The 19797-nt window shown below is 39.0% G+C and overlaps 1 protein-coding gene across 1 annotated transcript; it reads left to right on the top strand.

Annotated features, from left to right (window-relative positions):
* Positions 1 to 3234: 3234 nt before the first annotated feature.
* Positions 3235 to 17789, top strand: RSL24D1 (ribosomal L24 domain containing 1). Its single transcript, XM_005905639.3, has 6 exons — positions 3235 to 3390; positions 8537 to 8650; positions 10884 to 10956; positions 13664 to 13727; positions 15745 to 15830; positions 17023 to 17789. The coding sequence occupies exons 1-6, from the start codon at positions 3310 to 3312 to the stop codon at positions 17094 to 17096; spliced, it is 492 nt and encodes a 163-aa protein (XP_005905701.2). The 5' UTR covers positions 3235 to 3309; the 3' UTR covers positions 17097 to 17789.
* Positions 17790 to 19797: the final 2008 nt, after the last annotated feature.

Raw genomic sequence — 19797 nt, 5'->3', positions numbered from 1 at the left:
CCTTTCCCCTTTGGTAACCATAAGTTTGTTTCCTATGTCTGTGAGTCTGTTTCTGATTTATAAATAAATTCATTTGTACTGTTTCTTAGATTCCATATTTAAGACATATCATATAGTATTTATCTTTCTCTGCCTGACTTAATTTTTTTAGTATGATAATATCTAGGTCCATCCATGTTACTGCAAATGGCATTATTTCATTCTCTTTATGGCCAAGCATTGTGTGTGTGTGTGTGTGTGTATATATATATATATTTTTATTTATTTATCACATCTTCTTTATTCATATATCTGTCAATGGGGGCAGGCTGCTTCCATGTCTTGACTGTTGTAAATAGTGCTGCTATGAGCAGTGGAGAGCAAGTATCTTTTCAAATTAGTTTTTGTCTTTTCCATATATGCCCAGGAGTGGGATTGCTGGATCATATGCTAACTCTATTTTTAGTTTTTAAAGGAAATTTCCATACTGTTTTCCATAGTGGCTGCACGGATTTACTTTCCCAAAAACCATGTTGAAAGATTCTTTTTTCTCCACCCCCTCCCTAGCATTTATTATTTGTAGGCTTTTAGATGATAGCCATTCTGACTGGTGTGAGGTGATATGTCATTGTAGTTCTGATTTGCATTTCTCTAATGATTAGTGAAGTTGAGCATCTTTTCATATGCCTGTCTTCTTTAGAGAAATGTCTGTTCTGATCTTCTGTCCACTTTTTGATTGCTTTTTTTTTGATATTGAGTTGTAGGAGCTGTCTGTATATTTTGAAAATTAATCCCTTGTTAGTCACATTGTTTACTAGTATTTTCTCCCATTTTATAGGTTGTCTTTTTGTTTTATGATTTCCTTTGCTATGCAAAAGCTTATATGTTTGATTAGTCCCCATTTGTTTATTTTTGCACAATAAAGAATGCTTTGCTTGGCTTCTTATAACCTGGAAAACTCTATATAGTATTTACAGGTCTTCTATTTTTGGCAAGATGGATGAGTTTAGAACTAGAAAACTCTTCTATTATAAAGTACTTGATGATGCTGGATGAAATATAATGAATGTATTTTTTAAATGAACTATTGATCTCTGAAGAAAGTAAGGATAATACCTAGAGACCATCCCTCTTCCTCCACAAAACAGACAACATCAGCAACAACAGTGGGATCTTGTAACAAACTGATACTGGATGTGGTTTGCTTTTGGTTTGGATTTTGCAGGACCAGTAATCAAGGTGCTCAGCTTTAATGGCTACATGCCATCATGAGAGAAAACTTTGGATTCCTTGGAGGTAGGATGCTGAAACGGAGGGCCTAACCCCAAACACACTCAAAGCCAGGGCCTGGTCTATGTCTTAATCTCCCCTGTGAATTTATAACCATAAGTGTGCTTTTACACAGGTTTAAGATTCAAGTTTACATTACTCCTCTCCTGTTTTTTCTTTTTTTCCTGGAAATGTTTAAGCCAAAAAATGGACATACGCTAACATAAAATAATTTGTGACTGGAAATACCTCTGGATTACTTGGGAGAAGCAAACAGAATCTCTTCAGAGGGAACATTTCCACCCAGAATTTACAGAATTTTTACAGAAAACACCTACTAAGGATGAGCTCACTATTTAAAATGAAAACCTGTTCCTTCCCCACCAGCTTCAGCCCCAAACATGAGCAAGGGCCAGTGAACCAAAATCCAGCAATATGGGACTTAAGAACTTCAAATAATATGCTTACCAGATGGAGATCAAAAAATAATTATAAACATAAAAGGAATTGAAATGTCTGGGAAAAGAAGACTTTATTAAAGATACATGACTGGTTTGAATTTAGAAAAAGACTTCCATGTATGGAAAATGTAGCCACTGGCATTCAGAATGTAATGATTAGAGGTTAAATGGCAAGTCTGAAAAGAGAATGGGTAAACTAGAAGTTCGGAGAAGGCAATGGCACCCCACTCCAGTACTCTTGCCTGGAAAATCCCATGGACGGAGGAGCCTGGAAGGCTGCAGTCCATGGGGTCGCTGAGAGTCGGACACAACTGAGCGACTTCACTTTCACTTTTCACTTTCATGCATTGGAGAAGGAAATGGCAACCCACTCCAGTGTTCTTGCCTGGAGAATCCCAGGGACGGGGGAGCCTGGTGGGCTGCGGTCTATGGGGTCGCACAGAGTCGGACATGACTGACGCGACTTAGCAGCAGCAAACTAGAAGATAGACCGGAGGAAATTACACAGAATTCAGCACAGAGAGATAAGGTACAGAGAGGTTAAGAGAGCGAGAGAGAGGGAGTATTAGGGCTTCAGTTCAGTCCAGTTCGGTCGCTCAGTCGTGTCCGACTCTTTATGACCCCATGAACCGCAGCACGCCAGGCCTCCCTGTCCATCACCAACTCCTGGAGTCCACCCAAACCCATGTCCATTGAGTCGGTGATGCCATCCAACCATCTTATCCTCTGTCGTCCCCTTCTCCTGCCTGCAATCTTTCCCACCCTCAGGGTCTTTTCAAATGAGTCAGCTCTTCGGATCAGGTGGCCAAAGTATTGGAATTTCAGTTTCAGCATCAGTCCTTCCAATGAACACCCAGGACTGATCTCCTTTAGGATGGGCTGGTTGGATCTCCTTGCAGTCCAAGGGACTCTCAAGAGTCTTCTCCAACACCACAGTTCAAAAGCATCAATTTCCTGTACAAATGGTGATTTTTTTATGTCTAGTAATTAAATATATGTATATTAATTAAAAGGCGGAGAGGGAGTAAAGGTGGAGAAGACCACCACTACAAGTTTTTAAAACACAGCTGGTTAAGTCCTGCGAGCCTGAGACTCAGCAGCTTCGGTTGCCGTGCGGGGCAGCAAGTTCCCGCCGTGGACACCAGGCAAGTCCTCTAGGGACTGGAATCCGGCGGGGCTCGAGCCGTGGAGAAATGAGTTCCTAGAGACTAGCCAAGTGTGGAGAGCCGCCTGGGAACAGCAAAAACTAGAGACAGGATATATAAGACATGAGTAAATGCTGACTTAATATGATACGGTAAGTGGAAAAACTAGACGCTGTAACAGCCAGTTCAGAAGGCTCAGAACCCTGCACTTGTCCAGACTGCCAGCTGCCAACCGGACTGCATTTCTGCGCCTGCCCCAAACGGCAGCGCTTTTCCCGGCGCGGCCACGGGGAGGCGCAGTCACGTTCGGCTCGCTTTCCAGAAGCCCTGAAGAGCACCGCCTTTTCCGGATGCTCTTTCTGGAGAACTGGGAAGAGAATCACTTCCTGTGGCGGGGCTACGTCACTTCCTCTTCAGCTGGGCGTTCGGCCGGCGAGTCCCCACGCGCATTCAACATGCGGATTGAAAAGTGTTATTTCTGTTCGGGCCCTATCTACCCAGGCCACGGCATGATGTTCGTTCGTAACGACTGCAAGGTGAGGAGGTGGGGAGGGGGGCGCTTTTAGCTGCGCTCCCGCCGGGCTGAAGCCGTGCCCGCTCGGCGCGGGGTTACTCTGCGCCTACCAACTTGGCGTGGGGTTTGGCCTGGGATTTCGGCGCGTGAGGCTGGCTTTACTACGGGCTCGGACCTCCAGCTCCCGCTGGGGGAGTTTCTCCTTTAGGTGGTCCGAGCAGAGCTGGTCACTAGGCCGCTCTTGGGAGAGGCCGGCAGTAATGAGGTTGAGGAACGATTCCAGCCAGAGCCCACGGGGAAGCTGGGAGTCTGTTGGCCCACTGTTGTATGTGGGCCACATTCTTCAATTCCGTAAACCTTGCTGAACGCATGCCGGGTCAAGCATCTTTGCTGAGGTCCATCTCTATACAGATGTATAAGACTTGCGGTCAGCCGTAGTGTGTAGAGGTTGATAGAAATGTTGGGTATGACTTGATAGCAGAGTTACGTTTTATGAAGTGATTGGAGGTGATTTGGAGAAGGACGTATGTGAAAAGACACTGAAAGGAGGTGCTTTTATCCTGTATCTTGCATTTTGTTTAAGAGCAGGAGGGGAAAGCATTTTAGGAGGAAGGGAAATGAACAATTTGAGCAAAGGCACAGAGGAGCAGTTACTTCTCTGTTTAAGGAAGTGACGGATTACAGATGGTGATAGAGGCTTGGGGTAGGGCTATAAATACAAATATAAATCTATATTAAAAAGGTACGTCTGAAAACAAGATACATACAGATGTTACCGGACTTTCGATGGAGTTGTTTCTGGGCAAACCCATTGTAAGTCGAAGATGCAAAAGCCTAACCTACTGAATATTGTATATAGCCTAGCCTTCTTTAAACATGCTCAGAACACATTAGCTTACAGTTGGGCAGAATCATCTAACACAAAGCCTCTTTTATAATGAAGTGTTGAATATCTCATGTAATTTATGATATACTCTACTGGAATTGAAAAACAGAATGATTCTAACTATTAAGTTGTTCACTCTGTGGACTGGGAGCTTTGGTTTGCTGCCAGATGCCCAGCATCAGAGAGAATTTTACTGCATGGCTAGCCTGGGAAAGATCACAATTTGAAGTATGATTTCCACTGAATGTGTATCACTTTTGCACCATTGTAAAGTTGAACCATCTTAAGTTGGGCACGGTCATTATAAGGCCTCATTGTGAAAGGCTTTAGGAATAATACATGGATTTGCCTTTCATACCAGAATGAATTCCATTCCTCTGTTCAAAATGTTGTTTCTCAGAATTTGAGCTCTCTTATATTTGCTTCAGAATCACTGGACACTTGTGGAAAAAACTAACTTCTGATTCCCACCAGATCTGTTGAATTGGAATGTCTAGGGGGAAGGGTCACTTTCATGCATTGGAGAAGGAAATGGCAATCCACTCCAGTGTTCTTGCTTGGAGAATCCCAGAGATGGGGGAGCCTGGTGGGCTGCCGTCTTTGGGGTTGCACAGAGTCGGATATGACTGAAATGACTTAGCAGCAGCAAGGGGAAGGGAAGAGGCTCTAGGAATCTATATTCAATGAGGTGATTTTGACACGCTCAGGAGTTACAGTTTGTACTTCTTCACCTTATATGTGTATTCTGTATGAAAAATACTGACCTCACTAAATTAGGAGTAAGAGTTCTTGCTGAAATGAGGCACCAAAGGTGTATTTGGGAACCTGAAAGAGTATGTAAGTGATTCTTAATTCCTCCTCTCAGGAACATGACAAAGAATTTATAGCAGTGAATGAAATGATCACTGGGTTGAAATGTAATTCACAGTAGGCATTATGGCATTGTAGATTATCTGGTGGTCATAATTTTATGATTTTTGTCCATCAGTGTTTGTCAGCTGGATATGGAAATTAGGACAGTGGGAGCTGTTTAAAGTTGGGTGTTGACCTGGCAGATACAGTGGGAGTTCAGGTTGATGAGGAAGTCTGTGTTGCTAGCAAGAATGGTGTTGAGTTAGCTGGAAGCTCGCTTGCTCTAGGGAAGACCAGTGTATCCAGAACAGAGTCGATTGGGGAAATAAGATGTAGAGGCCCAGAAGCACTAATGAAGACCAAGCACCTCATTTTTTCCTTTGTTGATACTTCCCACATCTTTATATCCTGGTTCCAGGTTTGAATTTCCCACTTGACAGAGAAATCCTGTTTGTCCCTAACAGTGAGCCTCCTGAAAGAGAGTTCTTATTACCTCAGCTCTTTTTGCTCTCAGAATTAATAGTCATGTGCTTAGATAGTTCTGCTAGAAACTGAGAGTTACCGTTGAATCTTTCACTCTTTGTATCTAGTTATAGGTCCTACCCATGCTGCCTTTGCGAAGGATAGTGGTGTCTTAGCTCTCTTCTGCCTTCCTGGTCCCAGATTAGGCACTTGGCACTTTTGGAGCCTCCTATTTTTTCTCCATTTATGCTTGTAGCTTTTGAGACCATCTTTCACAGACATCTCCCCTCTTATGCTTCTCAAGTAGCTTCTTAAGAGTAGAATTAGTGTTTGTTGTTGTTTAGTCACTAAGTTGTGTCTGACTCTTTCGTGACTCTATGGACTGTAGCCCATCAGGCTCCTCTGTCCATGGGATTTCCCTGATGGAAATGCTGGAGTAGGTTGCCATTTTCTTCTCCAGGGGTCCTTCGTGACAGAGGATTGAACCTGCATCTCCTGCATTGCAGGAGGATTCTTTACTGCTGACCCACCAGGGAAATCAGAATTAGTGTGTTACTAATTAAAATACTGGAAAAAGTGAAAATATTAGTTGCTTAGTCGTGTCTGGCTGTTTGTGATTCCATGGACGGTGTAGCCTACCAGGCTTCTGTGTGCATGTGATTTTCCAGGAACGAATACTGGAGTGGATAGCTATTCCCTTCTCCAAGGGATATTCCCAACCCAGGGATTAAACCTGGGTTTCCTACATTGCAGGCAGATTCTTTTTGGTCTGAGCAACCAGGGTAAAATATTACTGCTCTGTATTTTCATAGTTTGCAAACAGAAACATGTACACTCTTAAGGTGTGCTTAATAATTCTTTGTTGAATTAGTGGCATAAAAAGTATTGAACTGTGAAGCTCAGATGGATCATTTGTTTGCATGTTGAAGACTGAGGATGGTGCTCAAGGACTAGATTAGAAGGGAAATTTGAGCCTATGAAGCTTTGTCTCACACAGAATCATCCACCACCTACCCCAGTAGAGATTTAATCACTCCTTAATGTATATTTACATGTTACTTTATACTTGATTATTGTGTATAGCCATATCCCATTATTTATATCCTAGTCTGATCTTTATTTCTCTTGTTTGCAAAGTGAGACTTTATCACAATACTGGACTAAGCGTCTCAGGGTAGAGCATTGTGTTTTAATTATTCTTGTACTTCTTGCACCTACTGCAACATCCAGCACATAGTAGCTGCTCTTTATTTGGGAATCCCCATCCCATCTCACTGACTCCAGTCTCTTCAGATACTTTATCATGCTTTTTCAAGTGAGTCTGTTAGATACAGAGTTTAAGTAGGCTTCCCTGTATCTTCCCATTGTCTTTCTTTGGAACTGAGAAGACCTAGAAAAGTTCAAACTTCTCAGTGAGGACTTGTGTAGGAGTTGTCTAGTAGATATTAAACAAGGACGGCTTTTACTTAAAAAGGTAGTAGTACTTTGGGCTGGAAATATGCAAAAGAAGTTTTACCAATAATGATTTTATAGTGAAGTGACTTAGCAGCAGCAGCATTCCAGAAAACTACTGTAGTTCACATATTTTCTAGCTGTTTGAAATTAATTCAAGAACAGAGAGAGGGCTCTCCAGGAAGTCTGGCCCTCGATTAAATTGATCTAACATTGACCATTTGTTTCTTCCTTTTCTTTTCTTTTTAACCTTGCCATACTGCTTGTGGGATCTTAGTTCTTGGACCATGGATCCATCACAGGGCCATCCCAGTGAAATGCCAAGTTCTAACCACTGGGCCACCAGGGAATTCTCTAGTATTGACTGTTTCTAAGAAATCTATGTCCTAATGTGATTAGTGACCTGTTTCAAGGTCCTCATAGAACAGTGCACATAAAATGAAAAGTATTGTGATTTGTGATTTATGTGCACGCGCACAGAGGCTTTATTGTTGTTTTAGTCACTAAGTTGTGTCTGACTCTTTGCAACTGCATGGACCTACCAGGCTTCCCTGTCCATGGAATTTCCCAGGCAAGAATATTGAAATAGGTTGCTGTCTCCTTCTCTAGGGGATTTTCTCGACCTAGAGATCAAACCCATCTCCTGCTTTGGCAGGAGAATTCCTTACTGCTGAGTCTCTTAGCTTGAAATGTCTGTACCTTAGTTTGGCCTTTTTTTGAATGGATCACATCTAAGCACAATAATTCAATTTAATTTTCTTTGCCAAGGTCCACAGATTAAATTATAATACTTTTTCTCTCAGGTTTCCTCTAGTAATACAAATTGTAACTTTTTCTAAGACAGAGTAACAAAATGATGCATTTTAGATGTATAAATCCCAGTAAGTCACTTAGGAGCACTTTGAATCATCATTAAATTGTAAACACTATTAAAGGATCACATCTTTGGAGATGAAAGTGTAGAATTAAAGTAGTGAAGAATCTTCCTAGTAGATCTCTGAATAAATTCTTTAGAAAAACAAATCTATAGCCAGTTTTAGTTGCTTTTTTGGGAAATTATTTTGTGCAACAGTGAAAAGAACCAAAGGACATTTCAGAATGGTTGTTTGGAACTTTACCCCTCCCCCCTCATTGAGATATATACAAAGTGAATTTTGAGAATTATTCTGAATTGCAAATGGATTTAAATAAATGACTTAATTAAAATTGTTCCCTTCATTCAAGATCATAGTAAAGGTTTTACTGTTATTCTATAAAAATGCTAGTTTTTAACCATATTTTGGGGGCCCTCAGTCTTTAGTCGTAATGATGTTTGATAGTCAAAAAATAGTTCAATTTGCGTTTCATGTGATACGTCTCATATTTCTAAATGGTGCTGTTTAAGTAGAAGCAGTTGTGAGTGAGAACCATTGTTATTTCTCAGACTTTATAGTATATTCTGTCTGGTGAGGTAATGTCCTATGGCATAAAAGTTTTTAATATTGTCTTTTCACTATTTTAACACTTTTTAAAATAGGTGTTCAGATTCTGTAAATCCAAGTGCCATAAAAACTTCAAAAAGAAGCGCAATCCTCGTAAGGTCAGATGGACTAAAGCGTTCCGGAAAGCAGCTGGTAAAGAGCTCACGGTGGTGAGTACACTTAGCTATCAGTATAGTTTTTATAGTTTTCAAAATTTTAGTTTTTGGATGGGGAACAATTGATGTTAATTAGAGTTAGTATCAATTAACTCTAATAAGGCTTCCCATAGAGTGATTAATGACTGACTGACTTGTATTTGGCTTTGGCAATCTCATTCTCACACGATCCCCAAAACTATAAATCTGTAGAATTCTGAAAAGGAAAAAAAGATTCCTAATCTAGTTTGTAGAAATGATTTTTCTTATTCTCCAAAAAGTATTTTTAGCTCTTGTAACAAAGGGGAGAATTATTTAAATGGATTAAAGTCGGAAACTGTTACTTAAGGATTTTGAAAGGAAGTTAAGAGATAAAAGGATGTTTGTGTAGCAGTGAGGGCTCGGATGAGGTTTGTAATAAGCTTGTTTATCAGTTTTTCAGTTTTCTTAGCTGGACTTTGTGTCTGAGAGCAGAGAACTTAGTTAATGATATTGGTGTAAGGAGGAATAATGAGGAATCGGGGTGAGGGAGTTTCATGAGACGAGCCCCCACAAGTATTGCTCTTACTGAGTTGGTATGAGGTCCCACTGAGGCTTGGCCACACTGTATCCTTGAAAAGGAAGGAGGAGAAACTGTTGCACAGGTTGTTTTTGAGGGTGGGAGATCTTTCAGCTGTCTTCTCCCTGCTGTACTTTCTCTTCCACCAAACCCATGACTTTTTCCCACCTTTCCACTCTGTAAAAGCACTGTCTTAAGTAGTTGCTATGAAGTCCTTTTCTGGCTTTCTTAACACCTGAAGTTTTTCAGTGAATGTAAAGAATATTTTTTGACAACTTGTAAGGCCAGATCATGATCATTGTCACAAAAATAATTTTCAGTATGGATGAATAGAATTGTAGCATCTCAAATACAGGTGGCAACTGTATGAGTGAAGGAAGAATGCTAGGTCATATTCATTTGCTGGTGACCAGTTACCTTGTCATGGCTGAGGTTACTGTGATCTGAACAGAGTCTTGTGTATCTAAATGAAATAGCTAAGTGCAGAGTTAATGTTCACATTAACTGAGTCTGAATCTGATAGATTTGAAAACCAAGAAATATCTGAGTTTTTTCCCAAAATTATTTTGCATGTTTTGAGATAAGTAAAGTTGTTAATTGTCAAAATACCGACTGCATTTGGAGGGGACCTAAAAAATTTCAGGGTGAAGCTTACATCAGGCAGAGTAGCACCACATTATTTGAGGATGTGGTTTCAACTCTGTGCTGTAACACAAAGGTTTATAGGTATTGAAATAGATGAACATGGCTAGGTATTTTTGCTGAACCGTATGAAATTCTCAATATTTGACTCTTTTTGATCTGTGGGGAAAGGCAGTTTCAAATGGTTCAGTCTAATACATGTTTTCTGGCTGTTAGTCTCAGCTAGGAACAGGAAATTAAGGAACCCTTTTGAGTTTATTTATAATCCTCACGATGGTTATAGGCCCATCTCCCCTCCCATCCCTTTGAGAATCACTAATATGTAGAGAAATTTTTTCATTAGGACTGTCTTGTATGTTGTGTTTAATGGAGAAAAAGTTTGAAAACTTACATTCTCTGAGATCATCTTGGGGAAAATCTTAGTATGTTTGCATAGCCGTGACAAACCTAGACAGCATATTCAAAAGCAGAGACATTGCTTTGCTGACAAAGGTCTGTGTAGTCAAAAGGCTCTGGTTTTTCTAGTAGTCATGTATGGATGTGAGAGTTGGATCATAAAGAAGGCTGAGTGCCGAAGAATTGATGCTTTTTAACTGTGGTGTTGGAGAAGACTCTTGAGAGTCCCTTGGACTGCAAAGAGATCAAACCAGCCAATCCTAAAGGAAGTTAACCCTGAATATTGATTGGAAGGATTGATGGTGAAGCTGAAGCTCCAATACTTTGGCCACCTGATGCGAAGCACCGACTCATTGGAAAAGACCCTGATCCTGGGAAAGGTTGAAGGCAGGAGGAGAAGGGGACGACAGAGGACGGGATGGTTGGATGGCATCACCGACTCAATGGATATGAGTTTGAGCAAACTCCTGGAGATGGTGAAGGACAGGGAAGCATGCTGTAGTCCATGGGGTCACAAAGAGTCGGCCATGACTGAGCAACTGAGAACAACAGTAGCTTGAAATACTTAGAACTTATGTGAAAAGGAGAAAAAGTTTTAAGAAATGCTTCTTTTCTCTCTCTCTTAAAACCATATTTTTCCTCTTTTTACAGGATAATTCATTTGAATTTGAAAAACGTAGAAATGAACCTGTCAAATACCATCGAGAACTGTGGAATAAAACCAGTAAGTCACAAGGGAATATGAGGAGTTTTCAGGAGACACTGGTTTGGGATATTACCATAGCTTTAATATCAGTTGATTGTTTAAATATTAAATTTATTCTTTTAATTGGTTAGTTTTTATAGCTGCTACTGCTAAGTCACTTCAGTCGTGTCCAACTCTGTGTGACCCCATGGACGGCAGCCAACCAGGCTCTCCCATCCCTGGGATTCTCCAGGCAAGAACACTGGAGTGGGTTGCCATTTCCTTCTCTAGTGCATGAAAGTGAAAAGTGAAAGTGAAGTCGCTCAGTTGTGTCGGACTCTTAGCGACCCCATGGACTGCAGCCTACCAGGCCCCTCCATCCATGGGATTTTCCAGGCAAGAGTACTGGAGTGGGTTGCCACTGCCTTCTCCTAGTTTTTATAGTTTTATCCTTATTTCAATGGCTCTGCTGTATTTGTGTTTTTTATTATAAGCTATCCCAACTCTTTTCAGAACTGATTGCTGTATCCATTATTAAAGTAGCATAATTATTAAATTTGCTGTAATTTGAAGTGCCTGCACAGAGATCTAAAAGCAGTCAAATATCTCAACAAAAAAATAGAGATGTAGAATACTTTGTGGAGGTGTAACATAGTTAAGATATACAAAAAACTTAACACACTTTGCCAGTTTAGATAATTTGGTTTAGGGATATAAGTATTGTTAGGGATACAAGTATTGTATACCTCATGAAACTTAGTGATTCTGTAAAGTTCAAAAATACAGCATGTAAGCATGATAATTACAAATTTTCTAAGAGAATTTCTAAGTGTTTGACCTGAGTGAAAATGAAGTTAGAGGCTACTAAACTATAAGCAGTAATGTTTTAGTTCTTACCTGTCTGCATACCTACTTACCTAGCTCTTTCTGTCCATTTACTTATTTAAGTTAGGAAATGGCAACCCACTCCAATACGCTTGCCTAGAAAATTCCATGGGTGGAGGAGCCTGGTGGGCTACAGTCCATGGGGTCATGAAGAGTCGGACACGACTGATCAACTTCACGAGGCTTTAATTGAAAAAAAATTCTCATATGTAGTAAAACTTAATTTCTTAATCTAGCTTAAAGATTTTACCATGTATATGTGTAGTGTGAGGCCCTTGGCCCTACCTTTTCTTCTTCCCCCGTGCCTGCTTATGCAGCCTTAGCCTCTTCTAGTCTTTGGTGTGGAGGTGAGGTAGTTTGTTAACTAGAAGTCTCTTTAAGACTTAGAATTCTACCAGACTTACTGTGCTGATCATTTCACAGTATGCACAAACACATCGGTCCCATATGGGGCTGTACGTTTTTCACAGGATTATTCAGTTGATTCCTGGAAGCACTTTTGGCGGGGACTTTATTGAAAGAGTCTAAATCATTTCTGGACTCCATTGAGTTTTATTTCATTTTGGCCTTTGTTTTCTTTTTTGTTCCTACTTGAAGATAGCAGCTCCAGACCATTTTTATCTATAACTACTTTTATTTGGTGGGTATTCAGCTTGATGTGGAAACTGAGGTGCATATCTTAGTTTAATCGTCTGTGGATATTCAGTTACTGAGACCCTCTGTGCTGGTATCATGATGTTTTTATTGTTCCTGAGAAATACTGAGAAATCCTTTACAATCAGTAACCACTGATTCTGGTATATGAAGATGAACAGGGCATATACTCTCAGTGCATTTTACTGAGAACTCCTATTTTGTTATTTGTTAGACAGTAGTTGGTTCAGGTATTACTACAGAGCCTCATTCGTTTGCCCCACTCAGATACACAGACTACACCTTAAGAATCTGGTTGGGAATTGTGCTGCTCGGTATGGTAGCCACCAGTCAGAGGGGCTGCCAAGCAATTAAAATGTGACTGGTCTGAATTGAGATGTGCTGTGAATGTAAAATACATGCTGGATTGTGAACACTTGGTGTGAAAACAAGCATAAAATCTCAGTAAAGAATTCTTTATATTAATTACATGTTGAAATGACAGTAATTTGAATATGTTGGGTTAAACAAAATGTACCTTAAATTTAATTTTGAACTGTTCCCATTTACTTTTTGAAAAAAAATGTGGCTACTGGAAAATGTAAATTACATATGTGATTTATCTTACATTGTACAGTACTTACACAGATTCTAGAGTATAGTTGGACTCAACTTCCTTATAACCAAGGGTCTGGTATAAATTTTCCAAAACAGTTGTTGGATTTTAGTGGTTAAGAATGTGGCAAATTGACAGGTTTATTCTACCAATATTTGTAATGTGATCATATCTCAGGTATATAATGTGATTCATAATGAGATCATAGCTCAGGTACTTGAAGAAAAAAGTAGCTTTTATTACCAGGAAAGGGGTCTTTATTTATAGAGATGACAAACTAAGAATGGGATTAATGTCATTAATCCAAGTTCTCTGTAGAATAAAATTTGAAAAGTATTGGACTGGTTTCAAGTATAAGGAAAATTTATTAGTAATAAAGGCTTTTGCAAAGTAAAGATTAAAGAAATGATACTTGGGAAAGAGTCAAAAGTGACGTTAACCAAGAGACGTACTTTTGTCAGCTTTAGTAGGAATTGTTTTTGCAGTGAGTTTGTTTGGTTTAGTCCATTTCTAAATCAGGATAAAGAGGTGATTGTTAAAGCTCTTGTTGATTATAATCATCTGGCTTGAATGTACATAAATTTGTTAACTTTAATGAATTTTTTTTAATAGTTGATGCAATGAAGAGAGTTGAAGAGATCAAACAGAAGCGACAAGCTAAATTTATAATGAACAGGTATGAATGTTTTAAAATATCTTTATTTTCACATAACTTCTGACTTTCAGAAACTATTAAGATAGTATAAAGAACTCTGTATATTCTGTTAGCATTTTGTCAGATTTACTTTGTGTTTAACTCTGTGTGCAGTAAGTTGAAGACATCATGCCTTTTCCTCTTAAGTATACTTCAGTGTATATATGTCCTAAAAATAGTATGTTCTTTTTCTGTGTGGTTTTTAAAATTGAGGTATAGTTGACACACAACATTATTTTGGTATCAAGTATACAACATAAGAACATGCTCTTATATAACCACAGTATAGTTATCAAATCAGAAAATTATCACTGATAAAATATTGTTATTTAATCTATAGACCTTACTTGATTTTACCAGTTGTTCCAATAATGTCCTTCATCACAGCAGAAAATCATGTTATCATGCATTGCATTTGGCAGTCATGTCTCCTCAAGCTTCTTTAACCCAGACAGTTTCTTGCCTTTGTCTTAAATGACATTGACATTTTTGAAGAGTACAGGTTAGTTACTTTACAGGATGTTTCTCATTTTGTGTTTGTTGTTTCCTTCATGATTAGATTCAGGGTAGGCATCTTTGGCCAGACTGTCACAGAAATGTGTCTTCCAGGTACATGTTGCCTCTTACTGGTGATGTTAACTTTTATCACTTGGTTAAAGTAGTGTCTGCTAGTTTTCTCCCCTGGAAATGGAGGAAACTACTTTACTGTTTTATTCCCCTCTTTGTAATCAGTGCATCTTGAGGGAGACACACTCAGCAAAGAACCTGTTACTCCTCAAAGTGGTATCTACTGGTTTTAGTAGTCTTGCCTGGAAAATTCCATGGATGGAGAAGCCTGGTAAGCTTCAGTCCATGGGGTCGCGAAGAGTCAGACACAACTGAGTGACTTTACTTTTACTTTTCACTTTCATGCACTGGAGAAAGAAATGGCAACCCACTCCAGTATTCTTGCCTGGAGAATCCCAGGGACAGCAGAGCCTGGTGGGCTGCCATCTATTGGGTTGCACATCCAGTTGGACATGACTGAAGCGACTTAGCAGCAGTGTTCTGCCTGAATCTGTTACTATTGTTATTATTGCCAAGTGGTGATTTTTCTAATTTCATCCTTTCCTGTTTATTAGTTGGCTTTTTTATCCAAAAAAGAGCATTTTTCTTTTTCCCCAGTTCCACATTTATTATTTTATTCATTTATTCACATCATATGTGTGGTGTGTACACTAATTCTTACTGTCTTCAGTGTGTTACAGTTCTTTATCATTATTTATTTTGATGTCCTAAGTACCCCAAGTTGGCCAGTGAGTTTTTCAGGCAGGCTCTGTGTCATTTTGACAATTCCTCATCATTCTTTGGGTGCTTTCTTGCTTTATGGCTATTAAGATTTTCTAGTACCATCTTGCACTTCCCCTGCCCCAGCTTGAAACTGGCTATTTCTTTAGAAGAGACATCACTTTTGATCTAGTCATCATAAACGTCTGTCATAGAAAAGCATGTGTCAACAGCTCTTTGGCTTTAAACCTTTTTAATTATGAAAAAAAGGGGGCCCAAATGCTTGAGAACTAATCTGTTGACTTTTTTTTGTTGTTGTTGAATGTCTCATGTGTTTCGTGCTCTTGTAATTACTGAATGATTTTAAAAAACAGGTAACACAGAGATTATATCTTTCTCCTCAAATAGAGAACAGATACTTTAATGATTAGAGGTTTGTATTCTGTGTCTGTGATCTCTAAGGCTTGTTAATTCTTTGTTGCAGTTACATTTCTTCATTCACTGAGCAAATACATATTCAACCCCCAATTTATTCCTGACTAGGCACTAGAAATAACAGTGAATGAGCAAATTGGGAGTGTAGGAATCATTAAGCTAATGAGGAACGAGAAACATTATATTCCCATTTCTCATCTGTGTGGTTAACTAAATATAATTTTTACGAATTACAAGTTAATGTCTTTTAAAGAGGTTTTAGTAACTGAGCTTTTGGCCTTGATGTGTTTTATCCTAGGTTGAAGAAAAATAAAGAACTACAGAAAGTTCAGGACGTTAAAGAGGTCAAGCAAAACATCCATCTTATCCGGGCCCCTCTTGCAGGTAAGTAGGCATACACAGGAGTGTAGTCCCAGCTAGCCTTCTGTAGAGAAATGGAAAGCTTTTGTGGTCCATGTCATTGGGTACCAGCCAACTTTTTGAGGATAAATATTTTTTTTTCATGTAAATATTCTCTCTCATTTAGGATATGACTTGGTAATTTATAAAAAATACTGATTCAGTGCATTTCTGAGTTCCATTCAGTTTATTGCGTGTGGTGTTTCTTTTCTCCCTTCAGAAAATCCTAGCTTCTGTAAAAACACTTTCCAAGTTAATCAAAATTATTTGAGTCATAATTAAATTTGCCTCATACCTGTTTTGATTAAAAGGACAATGTTTCATATTAATAGTTCCCAAACTTCATTTGGTGTGGGAATTACTTGGGGGACTTATTAAGCACAGAGGTTCAAGCCCCTTGGATCTGGACCTCTGTGCTTCAGGAGCTCTCCAGGTGATTCTGATACCTCAGTTTGAGAACTGCAGTTTTGTGCTAAAGCCTCGCTTGTCCTTCTGTAACTTACAGGTGGGCACTCACTTGGGCAGTCGTTTGTGTGCATACTTTCTTTTGTGAGGTGCTAGGAAACCAGTATTTTTCCTCACCTGGCACTGAGTACAATCTATCAGAAGGAGAGAGATTTTGGTTGGATTTAGCTATGCCTAAATCTTAGTTAAGTCAAATTCTGTAACAACATATTGGGTAGACTTACGCAAGAGTCCCAGCTAGGACTTTTTTGTACCAAATTAAAAAAAAAAAAAAGAATCCTGGAGCATTGTTTCACATATAGATTATATGGACTGACACCCCAAAAACAATAGAAAGGAACTGTTATTATCTAAGATTTTAGGTAGCCCTTTTTGAGGTAGAGAGTGCAGTGTTGAGAACAGAGATCTTGGCTCCAGATGGCCAGGGTTTACATCCAACCCCTCTGTCTTACTGGACTTACTAGCCAAGTGACCACGTCACTGATTGATTTGTCTCTGGACCTCAGTTTTCTCATTTTTGAGATGTAGGTTGTCACGAAGGTGAGATGAGCAAATGTGTGGCAAGTCATAAGACCTGTGTGAGTTTAGTTACTATTCTTAAATTATTTAGGAATATTTAATGTTATTTTAAAATAGCCAAGATTCTTTATAAGTGTGGACATGACTTCCACAAGGTCACACCAAATCAATGAGTTTAATTTCTTTTTTCAAGGCAAAGGAAAGCAGCTGGAAGACAAAATGGTACAGAAATTACAAGAGGATGTGGACATGGAAGATGTTTCTTAAAACTCTGTAAGCATTTCTTTTAAGTGCATCTGGAAATCTCCTTTGGAAGCTTAGAACTTGTAAATTGTTGAATTTTTTTTTTTTCCCACGTAAGGTCACTCAGATGAAAGGGGAATAAATACTTCTGTCCTACATTGATATTTGCAGAACAGCAGATATTATGGATGCTAGGTTGCATCTCAATGTTCAACCTTCACTGAGAGATACACTTTTATAAATTATGAAAACTATGTTTGTAAATAGAGAAGTGAATTGTGGACATAAAATGGTCATGCCATTTGCTTAATGGCACTGGGCAGCATTTATGTCATGATGACAAATTCATGACTAGTAATATATATAAAATAAAATTTTCTTTGCAGTAAAATATTTCCTTTATTAATGTTCTGGATGGGATACAGCAAGGAACTAACAATCTGTATGATAATTAGCCTCAAGTAATATCTTTTCTTTCAATTTTAATATTTCTGGTTATGGTTTATTAGCATCTTAGAAGAACATAATGGCCCAATATATTGAAGCCTGATTATGTTGGACTGTTTTGATGTGGTTTAACTATTGTGATAGTCATTTGTGGATGTTGAGGGTGAGTTGAACAGTCTGTTCCTGAAATGGCACTGTGTAATTTCCACTTTGGAGAATACTCAGTGACAAGTTGACATTCCTAATAGAATAAACTTTATTTTTCCATGACTTCAGTGCCTATTACAATTTTTGGTGTGGTTTTCTTTTCAAAAATTCCTAATCGTTTTTGGAAAATGGGATGTGTGAATAGCACATAAATTATTTGCACATAAAATTGTTTCTAAAGTAACCACCTACATATTTTCTTAAAAGTACTAAACAAAAGGTAGGTATTCCCAGGTAAATAATCCACCTGCCAAACAGGAGGTGCAGGAGATATGGGTTCAATTCCTAGGTTGGAAAGATCCCTGGAGAAGGAAATGGAAACCCACTCCAGTATTCTGTGGGGAAAATCCCATGGACAGAGGAGCCTGGGGAGCTACAGTCTGTGGGGTCACAGAGAGTTGGACACAACTCAGCACAGCACAGCATCAGACAAAAGGTATGAAGTGTCAGTTGCTTGGAAGAAAATTATTTTGTTCACACATACTACTGAAGTAGATCTGTTTAAAGAGAAATGTATACTTAAACTTACATTATTTATGAGTATGTTAAGAGTATTAAGCAATTCAGTTTTTTAGGACAAATTTAGAATAAATTACAAATCCTTAGGGTTACATATGGTAATGGCTAAACTTTTATTTCAATATTAGATAGTAGAAAAGTGGACTGATCACTGAATCAGGTGTTAGAAGACCTGAATCCAGCTTTGTTCTTATTGATAAAGTGAAACTTAATTGTAAACAAAATTATTGATGTAATAGGGGAATACATGTGTAAAAACATTTGTAAAATTTAAGTTTTCATCCCATACTACGTTTGTGTATATTTTAATATAAACTTGTTTTAAAATCACATACTGTTAAGAAACAAATTTCCTACTGTGCTAGTTAGCAGCTTGGCTATGGCTTTGAGATCATTGATTTGGGGAAACGGATCTGAAACAAAAAGCTGACATTCTATCTCAGGTTTAACATTCAGGCAGTTCTCTTAGCTGTCAGAATTTCATATTATTATGAGATACTAGATCTCATTAAGTATTTAGATGCAAATGGCAACCCACTCCAGTGTTCTTGCCTGGAGAATCCCAGGGACGGGGGAGCCTGATGGGCTGCCATCTATGGGGTCGCACAGAATCGGACACGACTGAAGAGACTTAGCAGCAGCAGCAGCAGCAGCAGCAGCGGTGATTTTATTCACCCTCTGCTTTCTAAGTGTAGTTGGACCACTAAGGATGAATTGTCGCTTTAAAGTTTGCTTGAGAGTTGCGTGGTACAGAGCTTTTAGGTTACTATTGTTTTAACTTGTCTGGTTGAGACCTCTGCTGGGCAGTTAGCATAGCACAAAAACATAAATTGTCCAGGCACTCACTACACAGAAAATACTAAAAGCAGTATCGTCTGTAAGTCAGAGAATTTTTTTTTAATGTCTCTTAAAAAACCTTGTAAGATGCAGAAAGAAATTCTCACATGGGAAAAAAAAAAACTCCTTTCTTAAAAATAGAAACCGTAGAAAGATGTTTGTAGAAGAAGGTTTGAGAAGGACCAGCCCATATCTTGTGAAGCAGTCAGCATTATTCTTGTTTTATAAATGGCAAAATCTTGGGTGTAGGTAACTTTCCCTTTCATAGCACATAACAGAGGATGAAGGAGGCGGGATCTGTGTCCTTACCAGTCTGTCTCCAGCATTGCCCTGCATTTATATAGAAGGGATTTATTCAGAACCTCTCAGATCCCGTCTTCACAAGTCCAGGTGATGGCTGTAAACTGACTTGACTGTGCTTTGGTTTCTTCATCTAGAGAAAAGAAAAAATGGAGATGATAATCCCTCAGGAGTTTTATGAGGACCTAATTAGTTAATATGGGGCTTCCCTAGTAGCTCAGTTGGTAAAGAATCTGCCTGCAATGCAGGAGACCCAGGTTCGATCCCTGGGTCGGGAACATCCCCTGGCAAAGGGAATGGCAGCACACTCCAGTACTCTTGCGTGGAGAATTCCTTGGACAGAGGACCTGGCAGGCTACAGTCCATGGGATCGCAGAGAGTCAGACACAACTGTGTGACTAACTTTCCTTTCCTC

This window comes from Bos mutus, chromosome 10 (assembly GCF_027580195.1).
Source record: "Bos mutus isolate GX-2022 chromosome 10, NWIPB_WYAK_1.1, whole genome shotgun sequence".
In the NCBI taxonomy this organism is placed as follows: domain Eukaryota; kingdom Metazoa; phylum Chordata; class Mammalia; order Artiodactyla; family Bovidae; genus Bos; species Bos mutus.
The sequence above is the reverse complement of the archived record's forward strand: the minus strand, read 5'-3'. Positions and strand labels throughout refer to the sequence as shown.